Source organism: Cardiocondyla obscurior, linkage group LG01 (assembly GCF_019399895.1).
Source record: "Cardiocondyla obscurior isolate alpha-2009 linkage group LG01, Cobs3.1, whole genome shotgun sequence".
Lineage (NCBI taxonomy): Eukaryota > Metazoa > Arthropoda > Insecta > Hymenoptera > Formicidae > Cardiocondyla > Cardiocondyla obscurior.
The window spans coordinates 6829738-6855445 of record NC_091864.1 but is presented as its reverse complement, the minus strand read 5'-3'; the positions used below and the strand labels follow the sequence as shown (position 1 = coordinate 6855445).

The 25708-nt window shown below is 42.7% G+C and overlaps 1 protein-coding gene across 2 annotated transcripts in view; it reads left to right on the top strand.

The window, feature by feature from the left end:
* Ssh (Protein phosphatase Slingshot) overlaps positions 1-25164 on the top strand; it is a 64812-nt gene extending 39648 nt beyond the window's left edge. For both annotated transcript variants that reach the window (XM_070658442.1, XM_070658450.1), the window contains 6 exons: positions 948-1126; positions 5674-5739; positions 18159-18353; positions 19101-19370; positions 19570-20126; positions 20282-25164. In XM_070658442.1, the coding sequence (XP_070514543.1) occupies positions 948-1126; positions 5674-5739; positions 18159-18353; positions 19101-19370; positions 19570-20126; positions 20282-22485 (3471 nt within the window). In that variant the 3' untranslated portion in view covers positions 22486-25164. The remainder of the gene's footprint in view (positions 1-947; positions 1127-5673; positions 5740-18158; positions 18354-19100; positions 19371-19569; positions 20127-20281) is intronic.
* Positions 25165-25708: the final 544 nt, after the last annotated feature.

Below are 25708 nucleotides of genomic sequence, written 5' to 3'. Positions count from 1 at the left end.
TTTGCGTCATGCGCGAACGCGTTAAGTGCGCGATTAACGCGCGTATCATTTTTTATATTTCTCCTCGCCTTCGCGCGAGGGGGAAAAATCACATCCGTCGAGTACGCTCGCGATGCAATCGCCAACGAAATCCGGTCCGTTATCGCGGCTGGAATTCTTCCTATGGAGTGCGGAAGCGTTAATTGCCGCATTATGTGCCGCAAAAAATGCACGGGTCGACGCCTGGCGCACTCGGGGGCTCGTTGCAGTCACTGCACTTGCGGCGAGGGCCGCAATCGAGTCGCAATCGGCTAGCAAAGTGGACGCACTTCGCATAATCGGCGAACTCCGGTCCGCTTGAGGATCGCGACCGAGATAACCAAGATCAGGCCGCGTCGTTGCTCCTTTTTGCGTCCATTCATGCGCGTGATTTCTCGTAATTCGTGTCGTTTCCTTTCTTGGTCTACGGTAGCGGGCCTGAGATCTCGCTGATGCGAGATAAGCGACAGATCGGTGAAAGTAATTAAACAGCCCCTGCATGGGAGCATCGAACGCGCATCGTTTGCGGCGGAAATACGTTTAACCGTTTCAAAGTAGAGATCGCCGATACGTTCTGGGTTTAATTGAGTGAGCGAATTATTGTGAACGTTCCGCCCGATCGTTACCGTCGGAAATCCTCGGAGAGTATCATCCCGGGATTTATAATGCGAGACGGTGCTCGATGTTTGGCCAGCCTCCGATTTAACCCGTTTCCTACCTCGCGCATCGATCTTTCTCATTAATTCTTTATTAAAATTTCATACCGAAAGATGCTAATTTAAAAATAAAAAAAATAGGCAATAGGAATCTATACCTCGTTACTCGTACCTACGGTTGTTTTATGTTTAAAGCCTGTTTAAATGTCTATTTTGCGCAATTTAAAGTCATGCTTCTGAGTAATCGGAGATTTTCTCGTGTCTTTCTTTCAGGCCGTGAAACTGGAGTCGGTGCATCCAGGAAGAACGCGATACCTCGTCGTCGTCTCGTGCACGGGACGGCAGGACGCCGAGGAAAGCTGCCTCCTTGGTATCGACTGTCACGCTAGGGCGACCGTCGGCCTCGTTCTCCGGGTTTTGGCCGACACTGCTATCACTCTCGACGGCGATGGGTAAGTACCTCTATATTTTTTTTTTTTTTTCCCACCGCCGTTTACATCGCCACGCTCTCACCAGCGTTGCGATTACTACATTCTGTAATATTCCCGCGGATCAGCACGTCTCAGCCGCGCGATCACAGACTCGCGAACCTCGCCGCCGCTTTTCCGTCTTATTTATGATTCGTTATGTAACGTCGCTCGTTAGCCGCGAACGCCCGTTATTAAGCAATCGATTATATCTGCGATGAATTTTTCTCAGTTTGTCGTGAAACACGTGGAGAACGTTCGGCTCGCCGAGTCCCGTTTCCAACGTTTACTGATAAAATATTGATAAGGCGTGGAGATTATTTGATGAATTTGTTTGGATAAATAAAAGTCGCTTACGTCGCGAATAGCGCGTACGTCTATGAACGTAATAGAGTGTATACCGTATGGCGACCCTGGCAAACGTCTTCCTTCTTTTTTTTTTTTTCTCCTGCGGACAGTTGAGTAACAGTTAAATTAATTATCGGATCGTACCGTGTATGTCTTAATGTATTTCCCACCGCGATGTAATTGATGGCGAGGAAGAGAGATTGATTCTGCCTCGTTGCGAAAAAATATTGACAGATATTCAGAACGGTCACTTTCTCTATCGCTTCATCTCGCTGTTCCTTCCACACGAGGAGGATCTTAAAGATATCTTATTTATTACTGTCATCTTTTTCTTTTAGATTAAAGTCATTTGTTTTCTTATCTTTAAATTGACCCAATAATTTCTGATGAGACTCGCGTCTATTTTTATCAAGAATCACCCTAATTAAAATCGAATTAATTCGGAAATGCCTGGCTGAAAGATAGAAAGATAGCAACGCAACGCTTCGGAGGCGGCTTCGCTCGAGTATCGTGTCTGATCCGAAATCTGTGATGATTCAGCCGCGGCGGTGACGGTTACGCCGCTTTGTATCCGGCAACCTGACTGATCGACGAATATTTTCAGACCGGCACTGTGGCACGCCGGCCACTTTCTAACGGCCGTGCCAACTTGTCTAATTCCCTCCACTTTAAAAGTGACTCATTGCCACGGCTCGCCTGCGGATCGAATGCTGCGCCGATAATTAACGCGGCGGTGGCGTGCGTACGCGAAATGAAAGGAGAATATCGGTGGGCGTCCACGCGCAGATAGCCTAAGTATAGACTCAGTGCAGCCCGTTTATCCGTAACAATGCGATCCACGTAGACAATACCGATGCCCGGGTGCTTTCTCCACCTTTCTCCGGTTCCTCTTGCAAAGCGCAGCTTTTATTCAACGCGCGCGGCCAAGTTTAACTTGCGATCTCGTTCTTTACGTCACAACATTGTGCTAGCAATGATTCTAGCGTGGTCCCGTTGCACCAATCCCACGCTCCGTTCCTTCATTTACGATCTTTTTATTAGATTGATTCAGCGAATCATCTTTTTTTTTCTTTTCTTTTTTTTCCACATTTTTCTCTTTTTCCTCCTTTTTTTTTAATACAAAAAAAACGCAGTAGGTAGTTAGGGTACGATTTACATTTATATTGTACCAAATGACGCGTATCGCGTGTTCTTGCTTAGGATATGTTCGCGTTAAACGAGCGTGTACACCTGTAAGTGCAGTATAAACGTTATTTCAGAATCGAGAAAGTCGAACGTAAACTTTTGTGTAAGAGAAGAAATATTTGTATTGATTTGCGAAATCGTATATTGTCAACCGTTCGTTCTCATTCCGACGCATTGGCGTAATATGTAATACCGCCTTCGTAAAGATAAATGCGAAGGTCGCCACCGTTCTCTCAGGCGTAGGGAAATGGAGCGCGTTACCGTAAGGCACGCGTGTTGAAGCAAGGTACTTGACAGGTGAGTACCAAGGTTACGACAGAAGGTCACGACATAACTTGCGAAATCGAGACGGCAAGTCGAACCAACCGTAAGGTTCACCATGAATGCGCCTGCCCACCGCGATGCAGTCTAGCGTGGACATGTCATTCTAAAGCTCAGAAAAATTGGTAGAAGTTTACCTCTTGTGACGGTATAACACCGACGTAAAATCTTGCATTAACTAAAGTCATTTCTTTTGGTCAGAAAAAAAAAGAATTAATTAAATAATTAATATAATATTTATTAAAATGAAGAAATATTATTTCTATCAATTATTTCGGAAATAATTGTCAAACCTTTAATTATCTTGAGCTTAGAGAATTCTACAGCTTCAGGCTGCTTCCCGAAATCCCGTTGACTGCGTTGTGCAGCAACAAAATAATCGCGATCGCGTCCGCACAAGATCGCCACGTGGCTTCTCGCACGATTGGAGAGTACCGCGTCATTTTCCGTAGTCAAGGAGTTTAACCACGCGAGAGCACATTGTCTGCTCGACATTCGCGATGTTCGCGTTCGGTCGGGCGAGCAATTGTCGCAAAATTAGCGATAAAAGGACGGCGGGACGGATGGGGGACGCGAAGGGAAAAGGAGAAAGACTTGGACTAGGAAAAGAAAATGAGCGCGAACGCCGGTCAGCTCGCGTTCCTACGATGTCGATGACCCTCGGGGCGCGGACGGTCGTCTCTCTTCTTCATCTTCCTCTTCTTCTCTTCCTCTTTATCTCTCTCTTTATTTCTTTCTTTCTCTCTCTTTCTCTCTCTCTCTTTCTCGTTTCGACATGGTTGTCGCAAACTCGCGAGCAAGTTAAAATCCCTCAGAGTCGCGGTACATCATTCGTTTTCTCGATCTGTCGATTTGAACTCTATTACAGCAACAGTCCATCTTATTAGCCTTAAGGTGCTGACCCTTCTTTCTGTCTCTTTGCGGATAGCATTACAGTATTAACTGTGTTATTTAACGTATAACGCAGCTGGAGAATTTATTTGACACGTTCAATGCCGTAACAGTTACGCTTCATCGGTCGTATGATATCGGACTGATTACGCGCGCTCGATAACAAATTAAATGAACTAACGAACGTTGCGAAAGATCGAGCTCGTTCTGTGTAACACGGGCACTTGCAAGCTCCGTTCACGTCGCGAATGAAACCGGGGTGTAAAGAACAGTGGTCCATATCGCGATCGGTATCGTACATCGACTAAATCGAGCAGCTGTCTTTAAAAAATTTGCACGCCGCTGCGTAACGTAATTATTAAGATGGTACAATTAAAAAGGAATTTATGCGTCCAATATTTCGCCGGATTATTATCCACTTGTAATTCGTATCTGCTACGCACCATGCAGCGTTCAAATAATAAATCTTTTCCTAGCTACAATATGAGAATTCTGAATCGCGGTGTTAAGACGAAGGCTGAAAATGCGACGCTGCGTTAATTGAAATTCGATAACGCGACGCGCTCCCTTCCGTTCGGCTTAATTACGCGTATCTCGCAAAAGTCGGAAGGGCCCGCTGTAAAATTCGTTCGCAGAATGTGCATAGAGGGTTAACTGTAATCGGCGAGAGAGGCGAATTACGATCCGAAAGCGGAGGAAGGAGGGCGTCCGCTTTACGATCCGGACGATAACGGTGTGCGAGCCGGGCAATTTCGCGGTCAGGAGGGGGCGGCGGGAAGAAAATTGCATTTTTTTTTCCTCCTTCCCGGTTCGTTTTTATATTTCTTCTGCGAGGGTAAAAGATCGCCGCGTGAAACCTCGAGGTAGCTGTACGTCCGAATTCCGAGGCCCGGAGGGAGGCACTTTTGCGCAACCGATTTGCAATTGCATTCGGCGAACCGCTCGCGGCGATCGGCCATATATTTTTTTTTTTCCTCTTCGTTTGTCCGCATAACTGCAACTTGTCGCGGGTAGGTATGTCGGTTGTGTAATGATATTAAGCTTTATTGCACGGCCGCATAAATTTAATGCATTTAATTTCTTTTTTCCAACGTCGTAAATTTTCTTATTATTATTAATTACGTTATACATATATTAAACTTGAATTATTATGATAAATTAATGGTAGCTTGTTAATCGTTAGGATGATAGTTTTATATTTACCGCAATAAAAATCCGAAATCTACCGATAAATTTTTATTACTCTAATTACTACGTCGCGGTTCTCGCGCGCTTGAATAGATGTTAAATAAGCGCGGTCTTATTCGAGGAGCTATTAACTTTTTACCGTCCTTTTATCGCGAATTAAAAAAAAACAGTCGATATCAGCGGTACGTACGCGTATGAGTTGAAGCATGCGTTAATTAAATCTGATTTCGTTTCTAATATTTGCGGACAAGGGGAAAGCGATATGCCTCGATTAGCACGGGCGTATGTGTAACGAGGTTTGACGTGAGTACCGTTCGTTTCTGGAAAAGACGATCGCGGAATCGACAACGTTCCCCCGGAAATCTAACTGGCGCGTGTTGCAGCCACGATTCGCGATTTGCTAATACTCGCACGGCGCAATTTCTTTTATATAACGCGTAATTAACGGCGACGTGGCGAACCGCGCGAGTTGCATCGCGGTTAAAAATTAAATAAAAAAAAAAATTAACGAGCTATGTATGAAGATAATTTTTAGCCGATCCGTCGTGGCGCCTACAGGTCACCATAATCTCACTTCCGGTTTCTTTTTTATTTTACAGGGGTTTCAAGGTCAGCGTTTGCGGCCGCCAGCACATCTTCAAGCCAGTGTCCGTTCAGGCCATGTGGTAAGTCTACATCTTTGATAAAACGAAACTGGTTTCGCGGCGTTGTAAGAATGGAGCAAAAAAGAAAAAGTAAGAAAGAATGAAAGAAAAAAAGAGCGGCTCTCGAACGTTTTTTATGTTTTACATAACGGCTGTTTAATATGTGTCAGAGAGCATTTTTAATGTTTTAAAGTTGTACCGACGTAACGAATAGCGGTACTTTTAAGAGCATATACATATCATAACAACCGTCATTTTAATTTACTCGATGTACTAAAATAATTTCTATTACTTCGTAAGAAGTTATTATTGATCTATAAATATTTTTAGGGAAGGAAAAAAAGAGAATTAATGAAAGTTTTTTTTTTTAAATGAAACGCGGACACTGTTATTATTAGATACTAAAGAAGCCTTACGATATTGCCTTCTCTTTTAAATTACCGTATCATTTTTGTGCGGGGACTTAAATAGCACGAAATCGCGATATACCATTAGCGCTCTTGCGGTATCATCGGTTTCCGATATCTTATCGGCCTAACAAAGCCATGCGATTGAAAAAGGAGGGTCATTGTCGTGAACTTAACAACCGTGGCTAATAGATAATGCCGTAATTACATGATGAATGACCCGAGACGGAAGATGCGTCGAGCGAGCGCAGGGAGACTGCCGACGTGCGTGGAGCAGTAAGACTTCAAGGAATTATTTCGATTAAAATATTTATCGTAAACATAAATGAGTAAAGTAATTAAAAAAAATTTTTTTAAGTTGCTCAATAGATAGACTCATCGTTAAAAAAAAATTTTTCTTGAGCACCGCGTTCGCAGAAGCGATTTAGTCGAACAAAGTCTCACGGCAATAAATTGTGGTGACGTAAATACTAGCTGTGACTGATCTCTGAAATGCATCTGCATCTGCTTCGACACGCTCACGTGTGTGTTTTTTTTATCTCGTGATTTGGCAGGCGTGATTCATGCGACACGAGGGATCGTTTTCGAATTCGGTTTCTGCAATATTTCAATCGATATTAAATCGTGAACTATAACTTTTTTTTATTTATTTATTGATTTTTTTAAATTTATATAACGCCTTCGCGACGCAAATACATAACAAAACGTACTCGACAAAACGTGAAAAGCGCGTCGGTGAGATTCCGAGCGGTTCGGGGGTGGAATGACGAAGATGTTATCTATGCGGAAGAGGCTGGACCGGCGCGAAAAGAAAAATCAGGCGTGGGCCGTGGCTTAATTGGCCGACATCACAATTGCTCTGTGCGCGATCAGACAGACGGCAGGAACTTTCTTAGTCGCCCAGCCTCTTCCGGTGCTATATATTTTTTTCAGCGCGGGCGAAAACCGCCACCTCCCACGTGAATCAATTATGTGCTCTCTCCTTTATTAGCTTTATTATTATTCGACCATTAGGGTGGGAAATTATTTTTCGAGATTAATTAGTTGAATAAAAATTAATTTTGTTTTTTATATATTCGTTTAATTTGACGTACGAATTAATAATATTTGCGAGGAGCTCGAAACTTGCACTAATCTAGTGCAATTTTATTTCGCAATTAGTTATTTATTCGATATGTTCGATAAAATAAAATATATGGGCGAAAGGGCGATAATTATCGGAGTAGGCGACGTCTCCTTATTCGTCTTATTCGCGTGACCTACGACTTCGGATTTGTTATTTCTGGCATTGCCGTGTGTGCTTGGACGGTGTGTCTGGATTATAAATAGGCTTGCCTCCAATCTCGCCACGTGCATTAGCATTAGCCCGCGGCGGTTTTTGCAAAAGCGCGATCGGTTCGACGTAGGCGCAAACACCTTTGATGTTCACCGGCGTGAATTTTCGTACGCGTACTAATAGATCAATTTGCAAATTAACTTACGAGTTCGAATCGATTGATTCGACAATTCAATTGATAATTTTAACATTGTTTTCTATACTTTAAATTCTTCTCACTTTTCTAATTATCTTTAAAAATAATAAAAACTTACGTACGACTTACGGGAAAATTAAAGTACATCTTTTTAAAATGGCCAATTGTCGTACGACTATTACGTTTATTGCACGAAATGCGACGTGTCGAACTGCGACGTCAAGAGCGCCGTCGCTCGTCTTCCGTCGCCGGCGACGACGACGACGTCGGGACGTCCCTCGTCGTCGTCATCCTATTTTTGGAAAAGCCCCGTTGGTCCCGACCATCACATACCGTGGTGGGGTTGGTTGTACGGCCGTGGACCACCGCCCGCGCCATTTATGGGTGCGTCGCGACGCATGGTCACTTTGCCGAATCTTACCACGTGGTCGAACGGTACCGAACGGATGTTTCTCGCGATCACGTTGTCTCCGCGTGGGTCCAATTTTTACGCGCGAGGCACTTCCTACCTTTTACAATTGTATATCTTGGAAATTTTGTACGCGGAGTTACATTCGCGTTCGCGGCACGTAGCATATATGAATATTTAATAGCTTTGCCGGTTAGATCATTATGCGTATTCCGCTCCAGATTCGGCCGGCGACAGTCCGCGATCTTGTTTTTGTCGACAAGGAAAATGTGTCAGGTCGGCTACTTTCCAGGCCGTAGAGTCGATCGGGTTGAGACATGGCGAATGTCCAGCGACCAGTATTTTCCGTTCTCAATCGTGCAGATAACTCTCTGCGTGAAGGTTCCTCCAACGATCGGCTTCAATTAGCGCAGAGTCGATTTGATTGAATGCGAATGCGTTTGCTTTTTTACGCACGGGAAGGTAATGCTAGTCGGTGCGTTAAAAGGTGATAAAAAATCGAATTGGAAGCACGGTAGGCCTTCCTTCGGGCGCAATAGACAGGAAGCCGCGTCGGGGAATCATCGGGAATCAATGAACTTCAGGCGAGCAGCCGGTCGGAACCGGTTCCCAGCCGGATGACGAAGACGAGAACTCGAAATGACATCTCGGTCTATGATGAGGTTGCCGACACTCTCGCAGCATTCTCATCATCAACGCGATCGTGTCGATAGCGTGAGCGTCATAATGATCTCATCTCTAACACAGATCTTAAAAAATCAGACTATTAATTCAATTAAATTTAAGTATATAATTTTACGAAAGTAATTTAAATGATAATACAGATAACAATGTTTTTTTTTTTCTTTTAAACTACACTTTTAGATATTTAATACGTTGAATATATATTATTTTTAATCACTGTACTATATAAAAAGCTTCTGCTGTTAAACGGATTTAACGATAACATAAATTACTCTTTGACATATCCAAGCGTTCAAAAAATAGATAAAAAAATAGTAATAGCTTATTCCTCTCGCTTTGAAAATATAACGAATATAAATAATCGTACACCTTGTTACTAATGGAAGCCTTAATTAGACATCGCACGAACGAACAGATTTAATGCGACTTCCAAGTATTTAAGTCTCTTGGTTCTCGTGGAAACTTGGAGTCGATAGCAAGTTACGAGCCCTTATCATCATGCAATGTTGACACGCATGAGTGGTATCTCGCGGAGGCATTTCTTCACGATCTAAGAGATACTGTTCAAGAGATGCTGTCATTTATCGACGAGATCAACCGGTCGACGGCCCGCTGGACTTCGCCGCGCCCCGTTTTATATTTTCGCGCCGAGGTTATCGACTCCGATTCACGTTTTCACTTTTTGTCAGAGAAACCTCGGGGCACCGATTTCAACGCAAAGTCGCTTTCACGTCGCCCGATAGCGTTGCGATTTATCGTTGCCGGTGGAGTCATATCGAGTTTGCCCGATGCGTTTTGGATACCGCGAACCCGAGAGAATAACGCTGCTTTGTTCACCGCGGTGCAACAAAATTATTATTATTTTTTTTAAAGCTTTGAAATTGGAAAGAAAGCCCATGCTGAAATTCTTTACGCGGTTCAAATAATGTCGACAATGCTAGAGCACTATTTAGCAGATTAATCGAACAGATTTCGTACTTATTATTGCTTTGATTTTAATACAAGTCGCGTGCTGGTATATCACGCGCGCCGGCACGCACGTTCGCAGAGCACGCTTTGCAAGGCCGTGATATGGCGTTCAATGGAATTCGCTTGTCGTGCGCGGTCGAATGAGTGATAACTCAATTCTCCCGTCGGTTGACAGCCACGTTAGTCGGATAACAGAGGCGGACTCGAGTTTCCATGTTATCTCATCATCGGTCTCACACTTCCCTCTGGTTCCATTACTGGCGTACTCGCTGCAAATGTCGCACTCAAAATAAACGGAGTAGCATTGTTACTTTATTTTAAAGAGGCTGCAGAGATAATTCCGAGCTGGCAATTCTTAAAAAAAAAAATTAAAAATATTCGGCTTTAAGCGAGAGATCTCAATTCTCCAGACCGGTGCATTGTGAATGCGTATCGGTTCTCGTTCTATCTGCCTCACGTCTGTCGCGAACGCGCGATAGCATTTGAAGCAGTTATCTCGAACTTCCGCTATCTCCTCGTGTCTTGGCCTGGGTCTATTCTGGTGACGCTTTGTTTTCTCTGCCGTATCAAATTCCCCTCGTAGGGCCACGTGCCGAGGGGATAACTTTTCCGAGCTGATAAAACAGGAACAGGGAACGCACGTAACTCGGTTGCGTCTCTCGTTGCGCAACCGTGACGCATCGATTGATACGTTGCGACAATGAGAAACTTACTTCTAAGCCGCGCGATCTTTTTTGGCGACCCGTTGCCTCGCAGACGCTGAAAGACGCCCGACAAAGAATCACTCGGCGAGATCGGTTCCGGTTGGAAAGGCTTGACCGTTATTCCATTATACTGGCAGTCCCTACTCGAAGGTAGAAAGATGTCACCGTATATTCTGCGTCAAGTGCGATCGCTGGGAAGTCGACCTAACTCGGGAAAGCTTAGCTACGAGCGGTCTTGTACTACACGTCCTGTTCGGACGGCCTTTTAAAACCCGTTTTAAATCGCCGCTTAATTCAGTCAGCGTTTCGGTATCGGGGGACATCGATAAGCGGTTTTTCGATAATTACTCCGATGTACCTTAATCAACGTAAACGACCGAGCATTCATTTATTTATTTTCTATTTTCTGAATATCGTAATTTAAAATATTAACCATTCGCGCTAATTACGAACGTTCTTCGGGAAAGTTTTAATCGTAGACTTGTTAATTTCGTCGATGCCTTATTGACGGTTCCGATCAGTCGACTCGCTTTCCAATTTCTGCCAGCCTTGAATTGGCATATCCCTCAAGTGCGGCGTTTTATTTGTTCAGGACAGTCACAGTCTGCTTCTGCGAGAAGCTGTCTGCAGTCATTTCGCGTCGTGAATAGTGCGGACCAACAGTGGTCGAAGCGAATTCGCCGGGGCAACTTTCGCGAATTAGCCCTGCAGATTTCGAGCGTGGAGGACTCTGAGCGCCGATTTCCGCGACTATTGTTCCATTTTTGCGCGCCGGCTGTAAAGATTCGTTCGCGGGGATCATTTCGGCCGTAAAATCGGAATAACAAACTCGTAACAGAAGCCGAGCGAACGACCGTTTCTCTCTTTACTACACCTCTCGATGCACTTTCTTCATTCCCGATGCAGATAATGCCGTTCGCGAAGCGCTTTACGACGCAATCACGTTCAGCGGGACTGGCTCTTAGTCGTCATTCGAACGATATTGGCACTCGCATGTGCTTCTTGCCCGCGCGGCGCCCGGAACTGCGATTTCTTTATACCTCACCTAATCGACTACCCAGCTTTCTCTCTATGAAAACGTAATCTCCGAATCGCAAACGGCTGGGCTCCTTAAGACCTCTAATATCTTTTTAAATGTGGCAATAAAATTTTCACCCGCTCTTTGAAAATAACCCTGGCGAAGTTTCTTGCCGAGCCTCAACCGCGTCGACTCGCGGCGGCCGATGTGCAACGTCCGTTTCCATTCCGCTTCGATTCACGACAGGCGCGTGTTACGTCGCGGAGGAGTTCCTGGCCGATGATGCTGGACTTATTTATAATTAACGCGCGACGGCGTCACACTTTTCCAGAATCGATATTCAGCAGTAACTCTTCCGTTACCTATTGTTATCACCGGCGACGCGACTTCGAGCGTCATCAATCAGCGGCGTCAGATACGGTTTGGCGAGCGAATGCTCTTCGCGCTAAACGAGTTTAACATGCGGGCGAACGTGATAAATCGTCTTCTCCCTCCCGGTACCAGGCTCTATCCTAGGCCGCGGTAAAATTCCGAGGGAATCAATCATTATCGCGATATCAAGTCGGCTGCGTTCCGTTTAGAGCGCGCGATTTATCTTCGCGCGGCATTCGAAGATGCGTAATAATGCGAGAGATTCTTTCCCGACGCGGGCGGTTCGCTGAAGGTGAAGGAGTCCCATCGAAAGCGCGATCAGAATTGAACTCATCGCGCTTTCTTGGTGTCGTTACGTAACCCATCATCTAGCTCTCGCTACATCGAGACAGCTCTCACCGCATTTATTCCTGAAAGCGTCATTTTCAGGGAAAGCTGACTCAACGTTTGCGACATGAAAAGAAATATTAACACGTTTGTAACATAGAAATTATTTAATTGATTTAGTTAATTAAAGAACTAAATTTTTTTTGTCATTAGTAAACTACTGTAACACGTTTGTAAATTTTATCTATTTATTATTTTTCTAATGTTACTATTACTTATCATAAAAATTAATTAAATTAAAAGAAAAGTCAGATTTTTATTTTTTATTTTTTATTTTTTTTACCAAAATGATTACATAGAGCAAAATTTACATCGATTGCTTTGCTTCCATTGTGTTTTAACGATGAAATGCACTGAGTTCTTCAAAGCGTAGAACGATGTTTGTAAAGATCTTCGTTTGCGAAGAGAATAAGTAGGAAAACTCTTTGTATCCCGCTCGCAACGGTTCTAAATAATTCATGGCTGCCTTTGAGGACTGGTCTCGAACGCGGAGGGAAAAGCAGCAGGTGCATCTTAGTCGCTTCGGCAAGAAGCTGCATCTGCGTTTCGCGATGGCGGGATAACCGGACAGGTTCCCGCCATTGTTCCGTTCGCCAATGTCGCCCCGATAACGCAGTGTCATTGTATCGCGATGACCACATCCCTATTTTTAAATTAAATTTTTTTGCAATGCGCAGAAACGAATAAAGATTCTCGGTAAAATCAGAATTTCACAATGTTCCCTGAAATTAAAAGTGATTAAAATAATAGGTATATATAAAAAAGATAAAAAAAAAGAACGATTACAAATGTAATCTACGTTTAACATTTATCAGGATTAAGAAAATTTCTCTCGGTTCTGCTTAAGACCGATGACAAGACAGATTCCAGAGAATATTTGTTGACGGATGGTCGACCAGACAGCGCGTTTTTGCTTGCGGATCAGCCGGTTTTGTTCCAAATCGGAGCTGAGCGGCCTTGCAAATCCGCGAAAGGGGGGCTTACAGTCGGGGTGTCGCATGTTAGTACGAAAGAGACGAGACATGTCTGTTCAGTCTTCGTTAGGGCGATTCCTACGGCCTTGACAAGAATAACTCAGGCAAGGTCGGTGCAAAAGGAAACGCGTCGATATCCGGTATTTTCTATGCGACAGCGTTCGTGGTTTTATTCACGCTTTTATGAACTTATTTAAAATTTGAGATACCAAAAATCACCGACGTTTTATTTTTTTTTGACCCGCCGAACTATTCGACTCCTCCGATTTTTCAGGAAATAATTGAAGTAAATGATACAGTTAAAAAAAAAAATCTTTTAACAGCTACTGCACGCTTGCGAAGACATTTTATGCACGCCTACGACCGCAGAATGAGGCACATGTACGTCTCTCACACGCAATTAATATTCATCTCGTGTAATTGACTATGTTACCTACTCTGTGATTTTCGCGATGACAAGTTGCAGACAGCAGACGCATGAATGGTCATTTTCGGCTCATGGCGTAACTAGATGAGCGTGCACCTTAGGCGTTCAATAATTAATCGTCTCTCTTTCTTTTTCGTGCTCTTTCACATGCCACATATAAAAATACGCCCATTCCCTTTTTCTCTCTCTCTCTCTTTCTTGAACATCGGCGGTGTTTGTTATTAGATAAAATAATTTTATCAAAAACGATGAGCGCTAGAAACCAGGTGGCCAGTCGGTTCTACATTCTCGAGGAGAGTCACTCTACTTAATTACGTCTCTGTTAGATTATAGCGTCGCGATTAGGATCGCTTAGCAGAGCGTTAATCGATACGCGTTGGCGACGACATCGACTTTCGGAGCCTCTCCGATCGGCTCGTTTCACCAGTCGTTCCATTTATGTTCCGATGACGCGACTCATTACAATTAACGATGTCATGCCCAGCGGCTCAGTCCGTCTCTCGTCACTGTTCGCGCCGGGTGGCAGCGCAAAAGCTCTTGCGACCCTTGGGTCGAACTCTCGATCACTTCAAGAATGTGAAAAGTATCAATCTTGCATTCCGAATACGTAGCGGCAGTGCAATTTGCATAACCGCATACGTGCGCAAGATATTTTAAAGGCAGTAAAGCATTGTCTTACGAAACGTAAAGTTGCAATTGCAAGCGAGTGGTCAGACTGGTGTAAACAGCAAGTATAAATGTCGTCGAACGGTCACCATTGTTAGTTTGAGATTTATCTCGATCTTTAACGCGTTTTGAAGTGATGAAACGTGAAGTGATCGCGATTTAAAATTATCATTGGGCTCTAATTTGAAATGTCATGTTTTAGCCACAGGTAATGCCGATTCTTTAAATCTAGATCTTGATAGAATAAATTTTTAAGACGCGTGTATCTTTCACGAAAAAGCTTCTTTTTTTTTCTTTTTTTTTTAATTGAAATATTATAATGTGAATATAATTCGAAAGTTTCTGTATATTTGTAATAAGCACTATTCCTTAAAAAACTTCGGGCTGTATATTTTTAATGTGTTAACCCGTGGCCTTTTGTTGGTCTTTCTGCTTGCATTTGAAGGTGGCTATTACGTAAATGTTTAATTATAGTGTAGGGAGCCGAGGCTCCCGTCGATGATCATCGTTTGTTGCGTAAAACTTTTATAGACGCTAATTGACGCGTAAAAGCATATACTTCTTGCGAGCAGCAAGACTCTCTGGATTTCCTGCACACCGCCAAGAAAACGGAAGCGGTCTTATCTAATCGTTGCCGAGTCGGCGCGGAAGGGAAACCGCTTCTTGCGTGATATTTGCTATGCTTGAGAAAGTGGCACGCGTTCTCCAAACGCTCATCGCAGAAAAATTGTACTTAAGTTTCTTAATGAATCGCGTGAAACTTTTTTGCACGACCAAAATACAAGTCCAAGTATAACGCGTTTTAAATAACATCCGTCCTTTTAAATAACATCCTCGCGTTTTAAATTAAATTGTTTTTAGAAAATTAATATTGAAAATTATTAATATAAACGAATAATTAATTTAATTGAGTAGTTCGACGGAAAATAATATGTAAGCGTAAATGGATTTTCGAAAACTACAGCGTGTAAGTTTCTTCGTTCCCGAGACCGTGATTTAAAGCGCCTGGCGCAGGTATCACCGACCCTTAACGAAATTAATCTGCCCTTCAAAAGGCTAAGAAATTGCGAGGCGGGGCCTATTATCTGTTTCGCTTGAACCATTGCGGGAACTTAGAAACGAAGTTCCATTACTTGCACGGCTACCTAAGGTGCAAGGTCAAGGCATCAAAAGGCCAAGATGCTGGCCAGAGGTCTCTTAATAACGCGGCCTCGCGATCGGTAGAATAGATAAAATGAAGAAAGATCGAAACGCTTTATTTCGTTATTGTTCTATGAATAAATTATCGAGCAAAAAATTAAGGAAATTTTTACGCGTATTAGGTAAAATATATATTACATTTAATTATTATATAAATTGTATTAAATTCTTACTAGAGAAATATTAATTAGGCCATCGGAGAATGTCGAAGTGATTTTTCCGAATTTTTCTGATTGATATGTGACATCTCGTTTGTCACAACGTGTACGAACATGCGGAAATCAAACGCGGATGTTCACTGCGAAAAGAAGCTCACCTTCGGGCTACGTCAATTATTCGCACGCGATAATCAAGTCGGTGGAAAGAATTTTGATTTGCAGAATGAAGAGACGTGAACATACTGCGATTCTTCTCGTCGCGTTATTTTGCGTATGTGAAAGGTCGCATTTTCATTCCCTGATTGCCTCTTCCTTCGTGACTGGTATATCTAACGTATTTAGAAAACGTCATCGTTTCAGCTCGGTGTATACCGTTATTTCTTTATTGCAACTTCATGTCCTGCTTGATTTCTTCGTCTAAGAAATTATATATGTATATATATACTTGTACATTTTTAGAAAATTAATTATGTACAAAATTGATTTGATTCATTAATTAATTGATTCATTTATCGCGTGCGATTGAGCTTATTACTGCGATTCGTTTTTGTAAAAAAAAATAAAAAATAATTAACGAGCTTTGCGATTACGAGAATGAACGAAGAGGCTGCGAGGATCACGTGCTAGGCTAATCGATATCCCGCAAGCTTATCGTTCCGATGATTCTCCCGAAAACACTACGCTATGGCGAAGAAGAGTATCTCTGATCACGCTTTCTTCTTATGTGACGACGCAGTCATGGTTGAGCGCCGATAGTAAGGACTCGAGGTTTCTTTATTTCTTAGGACGGTCGCGCGTCGTCAAAAGTATTTGTCAGGTGGTTTCTCACGTTATAGCGAGCTGAAAAAAAGAAATAAAAAAAGGAGGAAAATTCCACTAGGTCCGATCTCAAAGAGATCTCTCTGAAATCTTTTTGCGAGCGAAAAATAATCAACGAAATGAGTAGGAAAAATTTTAGACGGTGGAAAGTCTCATGCAGCTTGTCTTATTTCGTCGGCAAAAATTCGGAGACACGGTGCGAAGGTTTTATTAATTTTCCGACAGCGCGACGTTAATTAAAATTGACATTCTATTTTGTTTTAAGTTTAGAGCCGTTCAAGCGTTCGAATGTAGAAGTAACTCATTGTTTACCGGCTAATACACTCCCACTGTTTCTACACTCGCATAAATAGTAGATAGGTCAACGGGTCTCTGAGATTTCGTTGCTCGTGTTGATTAATCTTTGGAAAAATGTTAAACTGAGTCTCCGCGCGTTCATGCGCACGTTGAGCGTACACATTGCGCGAAAGACCGGTTTGGGATTATTATAGAACAGGTTGTGCACTGCCTGAACGAAACTTTGCATGTGGATATGTCACGTGAAAGAAGGGTATTGCAGTTCTTGCTATCAAAAGCACCTTCACGTTTTTTGAAAGTAGGATTGTTTTTACATTTAAGTAGCGTGTATAAAAAGTTGGAGAATAAAAATCTATATCGCCATTTAAATAAAAAATTTAAATGGCATTGTATAAATAATATCAGCTATAATACTGCATTAATTAATTGATAAAATGTAATTTATACGAACATCTGGATTTCTGTGAGAGATATCAAGTAAACATGATAAAATGTTAATTGGCAAGTTCTTTCTACATTTAAATGGAAGAAATGATTGACTGGGCGAACTGGTTTATCAATCCGAAGTAGAAACCGGATAGCGATTGCGGCCAAGTTTAAGGAATAGAAAATAAGAAAACAAACCTACTTTTAAGCGGGTAATTTAGCAACATTTTATCCGCGTTAAAATCTATCACGTGGAATAAACGTACGAAGTCGTACCCATGTTATTTTTCAGAGGTTTAGTATTTTTATTAAAAATTGATATCGGAACTTAACGTTTGTTTGAGCGAACTTGATAATCATTTTAATTCGCTTTTCGCGATTCTCTCGCGGTTTCGCGGGATTTAAAGGCGAGACGTCGTTGCCCTTGTTCTCAGGCGTTAGCCAATATTTTATTTTTCCTCGGTTACTTTACGCAGCAAACATTACGCCGCCGTGGGAACCGCCGTCGATCGTAGAATGGGTTTCAGGGCGAGCGGGAAAGTTTACTAGTTATGGTAATTCCAAAGGGTATATACACCTTGCGAGGCGGGAGATCGACTCTCGGTTGTTCGACAAAATCCGGATGCACAAAGGTATTTTCTTGCTGAAATGTCGACGTTTAGAAAGTGCGCTTACTTTCTTTGTTTTCTCAGAAATAACTTTCGTCGATCACCGAAGATGCTGATCGATTTACTTTTTCACGGTTGTAAGGTATCACAAAGTGACTGTGAAATTGCAGCGGCTTCATCAGCAAACAACTACACCGGTGTGTAACATCGGGAAAAAAAAAATGGAAAAATGTAATCTTTCAGAGAAAATAAGGTCGCGGTAATCAAAGAGAAGGAATATCGTAAATATTAATTGTAATTAGAGTCTCCAGCTAATTCTCGAGATTAAACTGCTCATGAAATTATCTCTCTCGCGCTCGGCCAGTTATGTGATCTTGATTTTCCTAAGATCTTCAATTATATTTGTTTTTTTCTAATACCCTTTGTGTTTTTTTCTTTTCCAGGTCAGCTTTGCAGACGTTGCACAAGGTGTCCGGTAAGGCACGCGAGCAGAACTATTTTCTAGGTGGACTGTCGCATGATTGGGTCAGTTACTATGAGCAACGGATCGAGAGCGATCGGTCGTGCCTCAACGAGTGGCATGCCATGGACAATCTGGAGTCCAAGAGACCGCCGTCGCCGGACAGCGTACGCACCAAGTAAGTTTAAATTTACTTCGATTTTTTCGAGAGACGGCGCAACGTTGTTCGAATGCGATTCCTTGGCATTATCTAATTTTTCGTATCTCAATACTTGCTGCATCTGGAATACCAGTTTCCGAGAAGAACACTAATGATCCCGTGGACGTTCAATCTTAATGCTGCCGATACTCGTCTCTCGAACGAAATCGATTCGCGGAATATTATAAGACCCGAGAAACAGCTAGCGAATTTAGCTTGGTACCGTGCCAGAGCTGGGTGGTTTGTTGATGCACCTTTCCTGGTTGTCTGCGTTAGGTCTCGAGCGAAGCACAACTTCATAGCCGTCCTTCAATTATTTCCAGTTCCTACGTTTGCCTTACTTTTCGAACTGAGCCGAACGTTTCGAGCTATTGAATCACTTCGATCGTCGAATTTCAGGATTACGAAATATCTGAGTGCACGTGGAAGACTAACGTACTTGAAAATTTTCGCTGAATTTTAATCTCGCATTTACGAGACCACTTTTAGAATCTTGTTTAATTGTTTATATAATTTTTGAAAAAATCATGCGCGCGCGTCATTAAATTCAAACATTAGTTAATTATAGTAAATTATAATAGATTTTTTATGATAATTACAATTGAGTGATCTACGGTCGAATTTAAAAATGCAAGAAATCTTTAAAAGCTATTACTTGTGAATGCATTAAATTATCTTTGTCTGATTAATCTGTTGCAATATGAAAATAAATATTTTTATAACTAGGCCCAGGGAGAGAGAAGAGACCGAACGCGTGATTCGATCGACGCTGAAAGAAATCATGATGTCAGTGGACCTCGACGAAGTGACTTCCAAGTATATTAGAGGTCGACTCGAAGAAGATCTCGATATGGACCTCGGAGAATTCAAACCGTTCATCGATCAAGAGATGCTCACCATACTGGGACAAATGGATGCGCCAACTGAAATATTTGATCATGTTTATCTCGGGAGTGAGTGGAATGCTAGTAATTTAGAGGAGCTCCAGAAAAATGGGTGAGTTTAATTTTAGTGTGAATTATATTGTTCGCCACTATTAATTTAATTATGAAACGACGTGAGATATTTTTTTTATTTTACTCTTTATTACTTAATAATAATAGTAATAATTAAAAATTTTATATGTAATATAAATATGCTGTTAATATAATTTTCAATTTAATTTCAATCTGTATTAATTCTTTTTTATTTTTAGTGTAAGGCATATTCTGAATGTCACTCGGGAAATTGACAATTTTTTCCCTGGCATGTTTACGTATTTGAACGTACGTGTGTACGATGACGAAAAAACAGATTTGTTGAAGCACTGGGATAATACATTCAAGTACATTACCAAGGCTAAAATGGAGGGTTCCAAGGTGCTGGTGCACTGTAAGATGGGAGTATCCCGTTCAGCTTCCGTGGTAATAGCCTACGCGATGAAGGCGTACAATTGGGATTTTTCCCAAGCGTGGAAACACGTTAAAGAGAAGCGCAACTGCATCAAGCCTAACAACAGTTTCCTCCTGCAATTGGAAACGTACCAGGGTATTTTGGATGCGATGAAGAACAAGGAGAAGCTTCAGAGATCCAAGTCTGACACGAATCTGAAATCTCCCACGTCTGCGAAGGATCAATCAAAAAAGGAAGAGAAATCAGATAATATTGAGAATAATATGCGGGAGGTTTCGGGCTCGGAGTTAAAGAAAACGAGTCAGAGACCAAAGAGTTGGTCGCCGAACGTTAAAGTTGCAGAGAATCTGTTACCTTCCGGTAAATGGTTTTATATAGGCGCAATATTGTATTTTATAAATTTTAAGACCTAATTGATAAGATAATTTTAAGACGTAATTAATAATTTAAATAAAAAACACATTAATTAAAGTTGATACAATTTATAATTTTTAACAAAATTTATTTTTTTTTAGTTCCTTTGTCGCAGTCGCTGGAAAGTATCGATAAAGCAGGAAATACGGAAGTCACACGGGAAGACCTTCTTCGTGGCTCGAATCAAAAACCAGCAATAGAACAGGAAGCTCGTAATGTTTTAATGCCCTGCGATAACGGGCAATCTTACAGCGTGTCGCAGAACAAAATAATGCACTTACCTGCCCCGAACCCTGGCACACCTAGCGTAAAAAATAGAATTAGTAAGTTAGAAACTCAGGGACAGAAGAGGAAGGGCTTGGTACTCAATTTAACCAATCAATTCGAAGCGGCCAGTAGTAAACCGTCGTCGCCAGGATCTGATACCGACGCAAAATCCTTGCCTCAGAATTCAGTGACGGAAGATAGCGCGCCAATCGAGAATGGTCATTCGCATTGTGAGCAGCCACAGGAAGCGCAAAATATCGCAGCTTTTGTTCCTTCCGGGAAGGAAATCTGGGATCCCGGTGAAGAACACAGGGAAAGGAGGAAGGAGGCGAACCAAGAGTCCACCGAGATCAACGATAATAGTGAATGTCTAGTCTGGACCGTGTCCGCGGATGCAACATGTGTTGATTCGTGTGACGACAATAAAACTGACAGAAGCGTGAGTGACGAGAATGAGTGTGTTGCGAATGTGACGGCGGATACAAGTACAACGTCGATCACGGCGACAACGACAATGACGATAACGACGGCGACAACAGCGGCGTCGTCATCGACGTGTCAAGATGGAAAGAAAGCGAAGAAAGACGGGGATCCATTCAGTGCCCAGGTCGACCGAGTGTTCGATCGCGAAGAAAGACGGGGCGAGCCTGTCACAAGAGAATCTCCGAGTCGGCAAAGTTCCTGGAGTAGTTATGACAGTGCGGTGGTCCTCGATAATAGTTCGGTGCACAGTTCGTGGGCCACTTTACCGTCGAGGAACAGTTCCTGGGGCTCTTATGACATGCGGCCGTCCGATTTGCTCGGTTCCAGCGGTTTGTTCCCGTACGACAAAGAGGAGATACCGTGGCATCCAGGCACGGTAAAGCGCACTAAACAGAAATTGGAGGAAGGCACGACCGCGGGCGAGGTGAAGCGCGTGTGCACGCAGAATTCGACAGATGACAAGACCGACAGACTGGCCACTGAGGTAGACACAGTCGCTGTAGAGACGTACAATCCGGTGCTGTTGCATCACATGCCATCGCCGACGCCGCGAAGAAGGGACTCATCGCCCACTCAGGAGCATAACCTTAAAGTAGAAACAAATAGAAATTCGCCGAGCCCGATAGGCGGCATCGACATCTCTCTTACGTCTATGCGTCAGATCGGAAGACTATCCACGAGCGCCCCGGCGCCGTCCTCCCTGTCCTCCGAATCCGATCTGCCCCTGTCGCTGAGGTCCTGCAGATCAGAAAGTGAGACGTCCAGTCCGTGCGTCGTTAATACTACTCAATGTCCTTCCGTAAAACATCACAAAATGGTCTTGGAAAATCTCTGCAACAAGTCCGTGTTTAGCAAGCGCTGTCTTTCCGCAGATGACTCGCCAGAAGCAGAATGTCCGCGTAGTACGTCCGGCATCGTTAAAAATTTAAAAAAAGAATTCGAGGCAAAGTCGACCAAGCTAGAGAGAAGTCCTGAAAATGCAAACGAAAGCGAGAGCGCATCGTTGGCCACGCGGCCGAAAAAAGACGTGAAAATCAGGAGTTTACCTTCGTCGCCAGTGATCCCGCACAACGAATCTAAAATCCAGTCGTCGTCCAGCGTCGGCGAAACCAAAGACAGCAAGCACGGCAGAAGAAGCGAGACAACGCCACCGTCGTCGCAGGACAATGTGGAGGATCTCTCAGTTAGAGTGTTGGTGGGAAAATACGAAGTCGCTAGGCCGGAGTCTAGGAAAAATTCGGATGTGCAGTTGCGAGCACACAAGGACAAGGATTGGGACGCCATGGAGGTGCATCCGCCGGCGAAGTCAAAAATTGCGCCCGAGTTTTCAAGGAGATCGGCGCCAATTATGATTAATAATCACTCCGCGTCTTTGTTTAACGAGACACCAGAAGCGCCTGGCAGACCGCCAGCGGTACCCTCACCCAGCGTGGTAATGGCAAGCGTGGTTGCGAAGGCAGCTAGCAAAAAGCAACAGCAGCACGGCAGAACTCATCCCCTGGCTAGGTTGCAGGTCAGGCCTAGGCACAGCAGTCCTGTTTACAACACCATGTAATGTGGAGGCGACTTTTCAGTTCTTGCCTGCGAGATTCTTAAGTGTAACGCGAGTGCAGCATGTTTAATCTGAATAAGAATACTCACGCGATCACGTGAGTACGTTATCGTGACAATGAAATTGTGTGATCTCTATGCTGGCGATGAAGATTGGGTTTTCGAAACCGAGGTGATCGCGCCTGCTACTTTAAACATTTTTTCGTCATTTTTCTTGTCATATCGCTGCAATCGCTCGCACAACCGTCGTCCTGTTCATCGAGAAGAACAATCTTGTCATTGCGATAATTTATCTAATTTTTAAGACGATAATCTCGCGCGGGCGTTTGGATCTTTTTACTGCAAAACAACGACAGGCGCTTTATGTTCCTCCTCGTCAACGTCTTGGCTTGACGTTAGTTCAATTATTTTAAGCTGGAAATGCAACAAATCACGAGGCTGCGCGTCGAGAAGAGGGTCAACGTAAATTTAGCAAGGATTAATTACGTCGTTATTTAAGTTGTGCATTACAAATTCGGAATTAAATATGTGTGACTCGCAAAAGTTTGGAATCGTGAGAGAAACAAGGGAGAAAAAAAAACAGAAAAGAACCGAGTGCTCAGTCAGGCTGTGAATGTAAGGTCTGAGCCTCGGACGTACGCTGGCCTTTCTTCTGCTTCGCTTTTTTGAGCTTTCTCTCTCTCTCACACTCTTTCTTTCTTTCTCTCTCTCTCTTTCTTTCTTTCTCTTTCTCTTTTTTTTGTTTTTTTTTTCCTTTTGTTTAATACGACGTTACCGCGTGACGCGATAAATCTCCAATTTTCGAAGGGACTTCATCGAATTTGTCGTGACGGGAAGAATTATTATGTAATGAGACCTCGAGATAATGTAATATTAAGCCACACTACGAGTAATTTATAGGTGATAATGTGATGTAGAATGATGTACAGCGTGAGAGAACGATGTAGTGATGTGTTTTCTGTTGAGCGACTGTCTTTGGGAAGCGTGAGTGCGTGCGGAAGGGGGTACCGAAATTCACGAGTATTTAATCGTCTCCGAGACCCCGAGAAGCGACTTCTTCCCGATCTTTTTCGTCGACGGCCATATTTTGCACGCGCGTGAGAGCCGATGCGAATTAAAGTCATTCGAATGTAGCGACAAATGTGAATTAGACTTCTCTTAAATTGTAAAATAATTAGTGTTGTCCGTATATTGTCTTTTTTAGAGGGACATGTGATAGACGCCGCGACGCATTTCGATTTTAACGATTCAGATCTTATTAGATTTTATCGAGCTTGAGACCTGGCGCGCCTCACGTTTAGAACGTACAATTTTACTGATCGCATCTTCGCCGATCCAGAGAAGCCCGTCGGGCCGAAAGGACCGTTATTCTCGCGAATTAGGTACCTCTCTCACTCATTGTTATTAACTTTTGCTCTTTGTACTCCTACTATTATAGATTGTCTTTATCTCGATTAATTCGGATCGGTTGATCGTGTAACGCTTTTCAACGGCTGATGCAGCGATGATAGTGCATCAGGAAGCTCCGCTATTGACTCCCACAGGTCTAGAGGACGTAATGAAGTAGCGAGAGATACGTTGATCCTCACGGGTGCATGTATATTTCTTCGTTGATCGACCTGAAACACATTGTATCTGAGTGTCAATATTTTTTTAAACACATATCACCGACTCATCGTTAATTTTATAAATCGCGTTTCTACCACGTCGCGGGATTTAGTTTAGACGTAAAAAACAAAATAAGAAAAAAAGAAAAAAAAATAAAGAAAACCCGGTTCACCGCGCAAATTAACGACCAATTTTATACTCTGATGTACTCTGATGAATGCGACCGCTGCTAAGAGGCGCTTCGCGATTATCGTGTATAAATATATTTTATTACAAACGTGTTTCTCTCAACCAAATTAGGCTCGTTGACCGTTTAGAATTTAGATACGGACGTGAGTCGTCCCGGAACGTAGTACTTTTCCCGAATAGTCTATTGGGTCGCACCTAGAGATTAACTATTATCTACTTATATACAGTTAAGTACAATTGAATGCGATTTAGAAGGAGGAGGATCTGTATTTTTCCTGCGATGTCTCGTGGCCAAAGGTGACTCGTCCCCTCTTTTTAAACGCGGAAATTCGCCGGTGGCGAAGTCTTTAGAATGTTACTCAGCGTAATCGTCGAATTCAGAGTATACTTGAATGCACAAAGTCTCAATGATTCCCGTATGGAATCTAATTGTAGATCGGATGCCCGATCATCGCCGTCGAAAGGTGTGTTGCGAAGCCAGGACGTGTCGTCTACGGCACGAGTGCTGTGGAAGAAAAAGATGAGGATGAAAATGCGATGCGCTTTCTGCTCTCTGTGTTTGTGCGTGGGCGATGTTTTTTTTTTCTTTTTTTTTCTTTTTCCACCGTGTCGCTTGCCAACCGATGGGTTTGCTCGTGTCAAGTAAGTTTGTATTGTCACAAATCGATGTGCTCAGTTTTAGTGATTGTCCCCTGGTCCCTCTCGTGTCCTGTTCCCTCGACCTTCTCCAATCCACCCTCTTCTCTTAAGTCTTGCTTAAGTGTGTGCGTTCGCTCGATACGAGGACTTGCTGTCATATGAGAAATGATGATAAAACCGTACGTTGTTCTGTATAAATTTTGTACTATAGTTTGTATTAAATAAAATACATTGTTTATTGCTTGAGCGCGAATGTCGTTTCTTGTGAAAAGAAAACTTCTACGAAACAAAGTGATCAACTTGGACGTTTATCATCTTTCTATGTTTTGTAATTTTATCTTGGATTTTATTTTATCTTTAACAATGCGTTATGTACAACCATGGTGATATCATTTTTTAATTTAGTTTATTGTGAACAAAAAAATCCTAAAAACGTTATTATCGCACTTGAGTATTTAATGTTAGGTATCTAAAACTAATAATTAAAAGTAGGAACAGCAAGGGTTATTTGTTTCGGCTGCTAGACGTCGCAGATGTGTGGAGCTTTCACGAGAGTCAAGTGCATCTTTTACTGTGCCAGAACCTGTGACAGCTCGTGTTCCGTGCAGATATATCAATTGGGATTTTGTAATAATGACGATAATTAATCGACCTAAAAGACATGCCTAACAATTTATTTTGCTTCTTCTGCCTTTAGAAAAATTCTCTTGAATTATACCTCCGGTTAAATATCGTTTCTATTATTTATTTGGTTCAGAGTTATATTTCTTAATTTTAACGTTAATTTATGG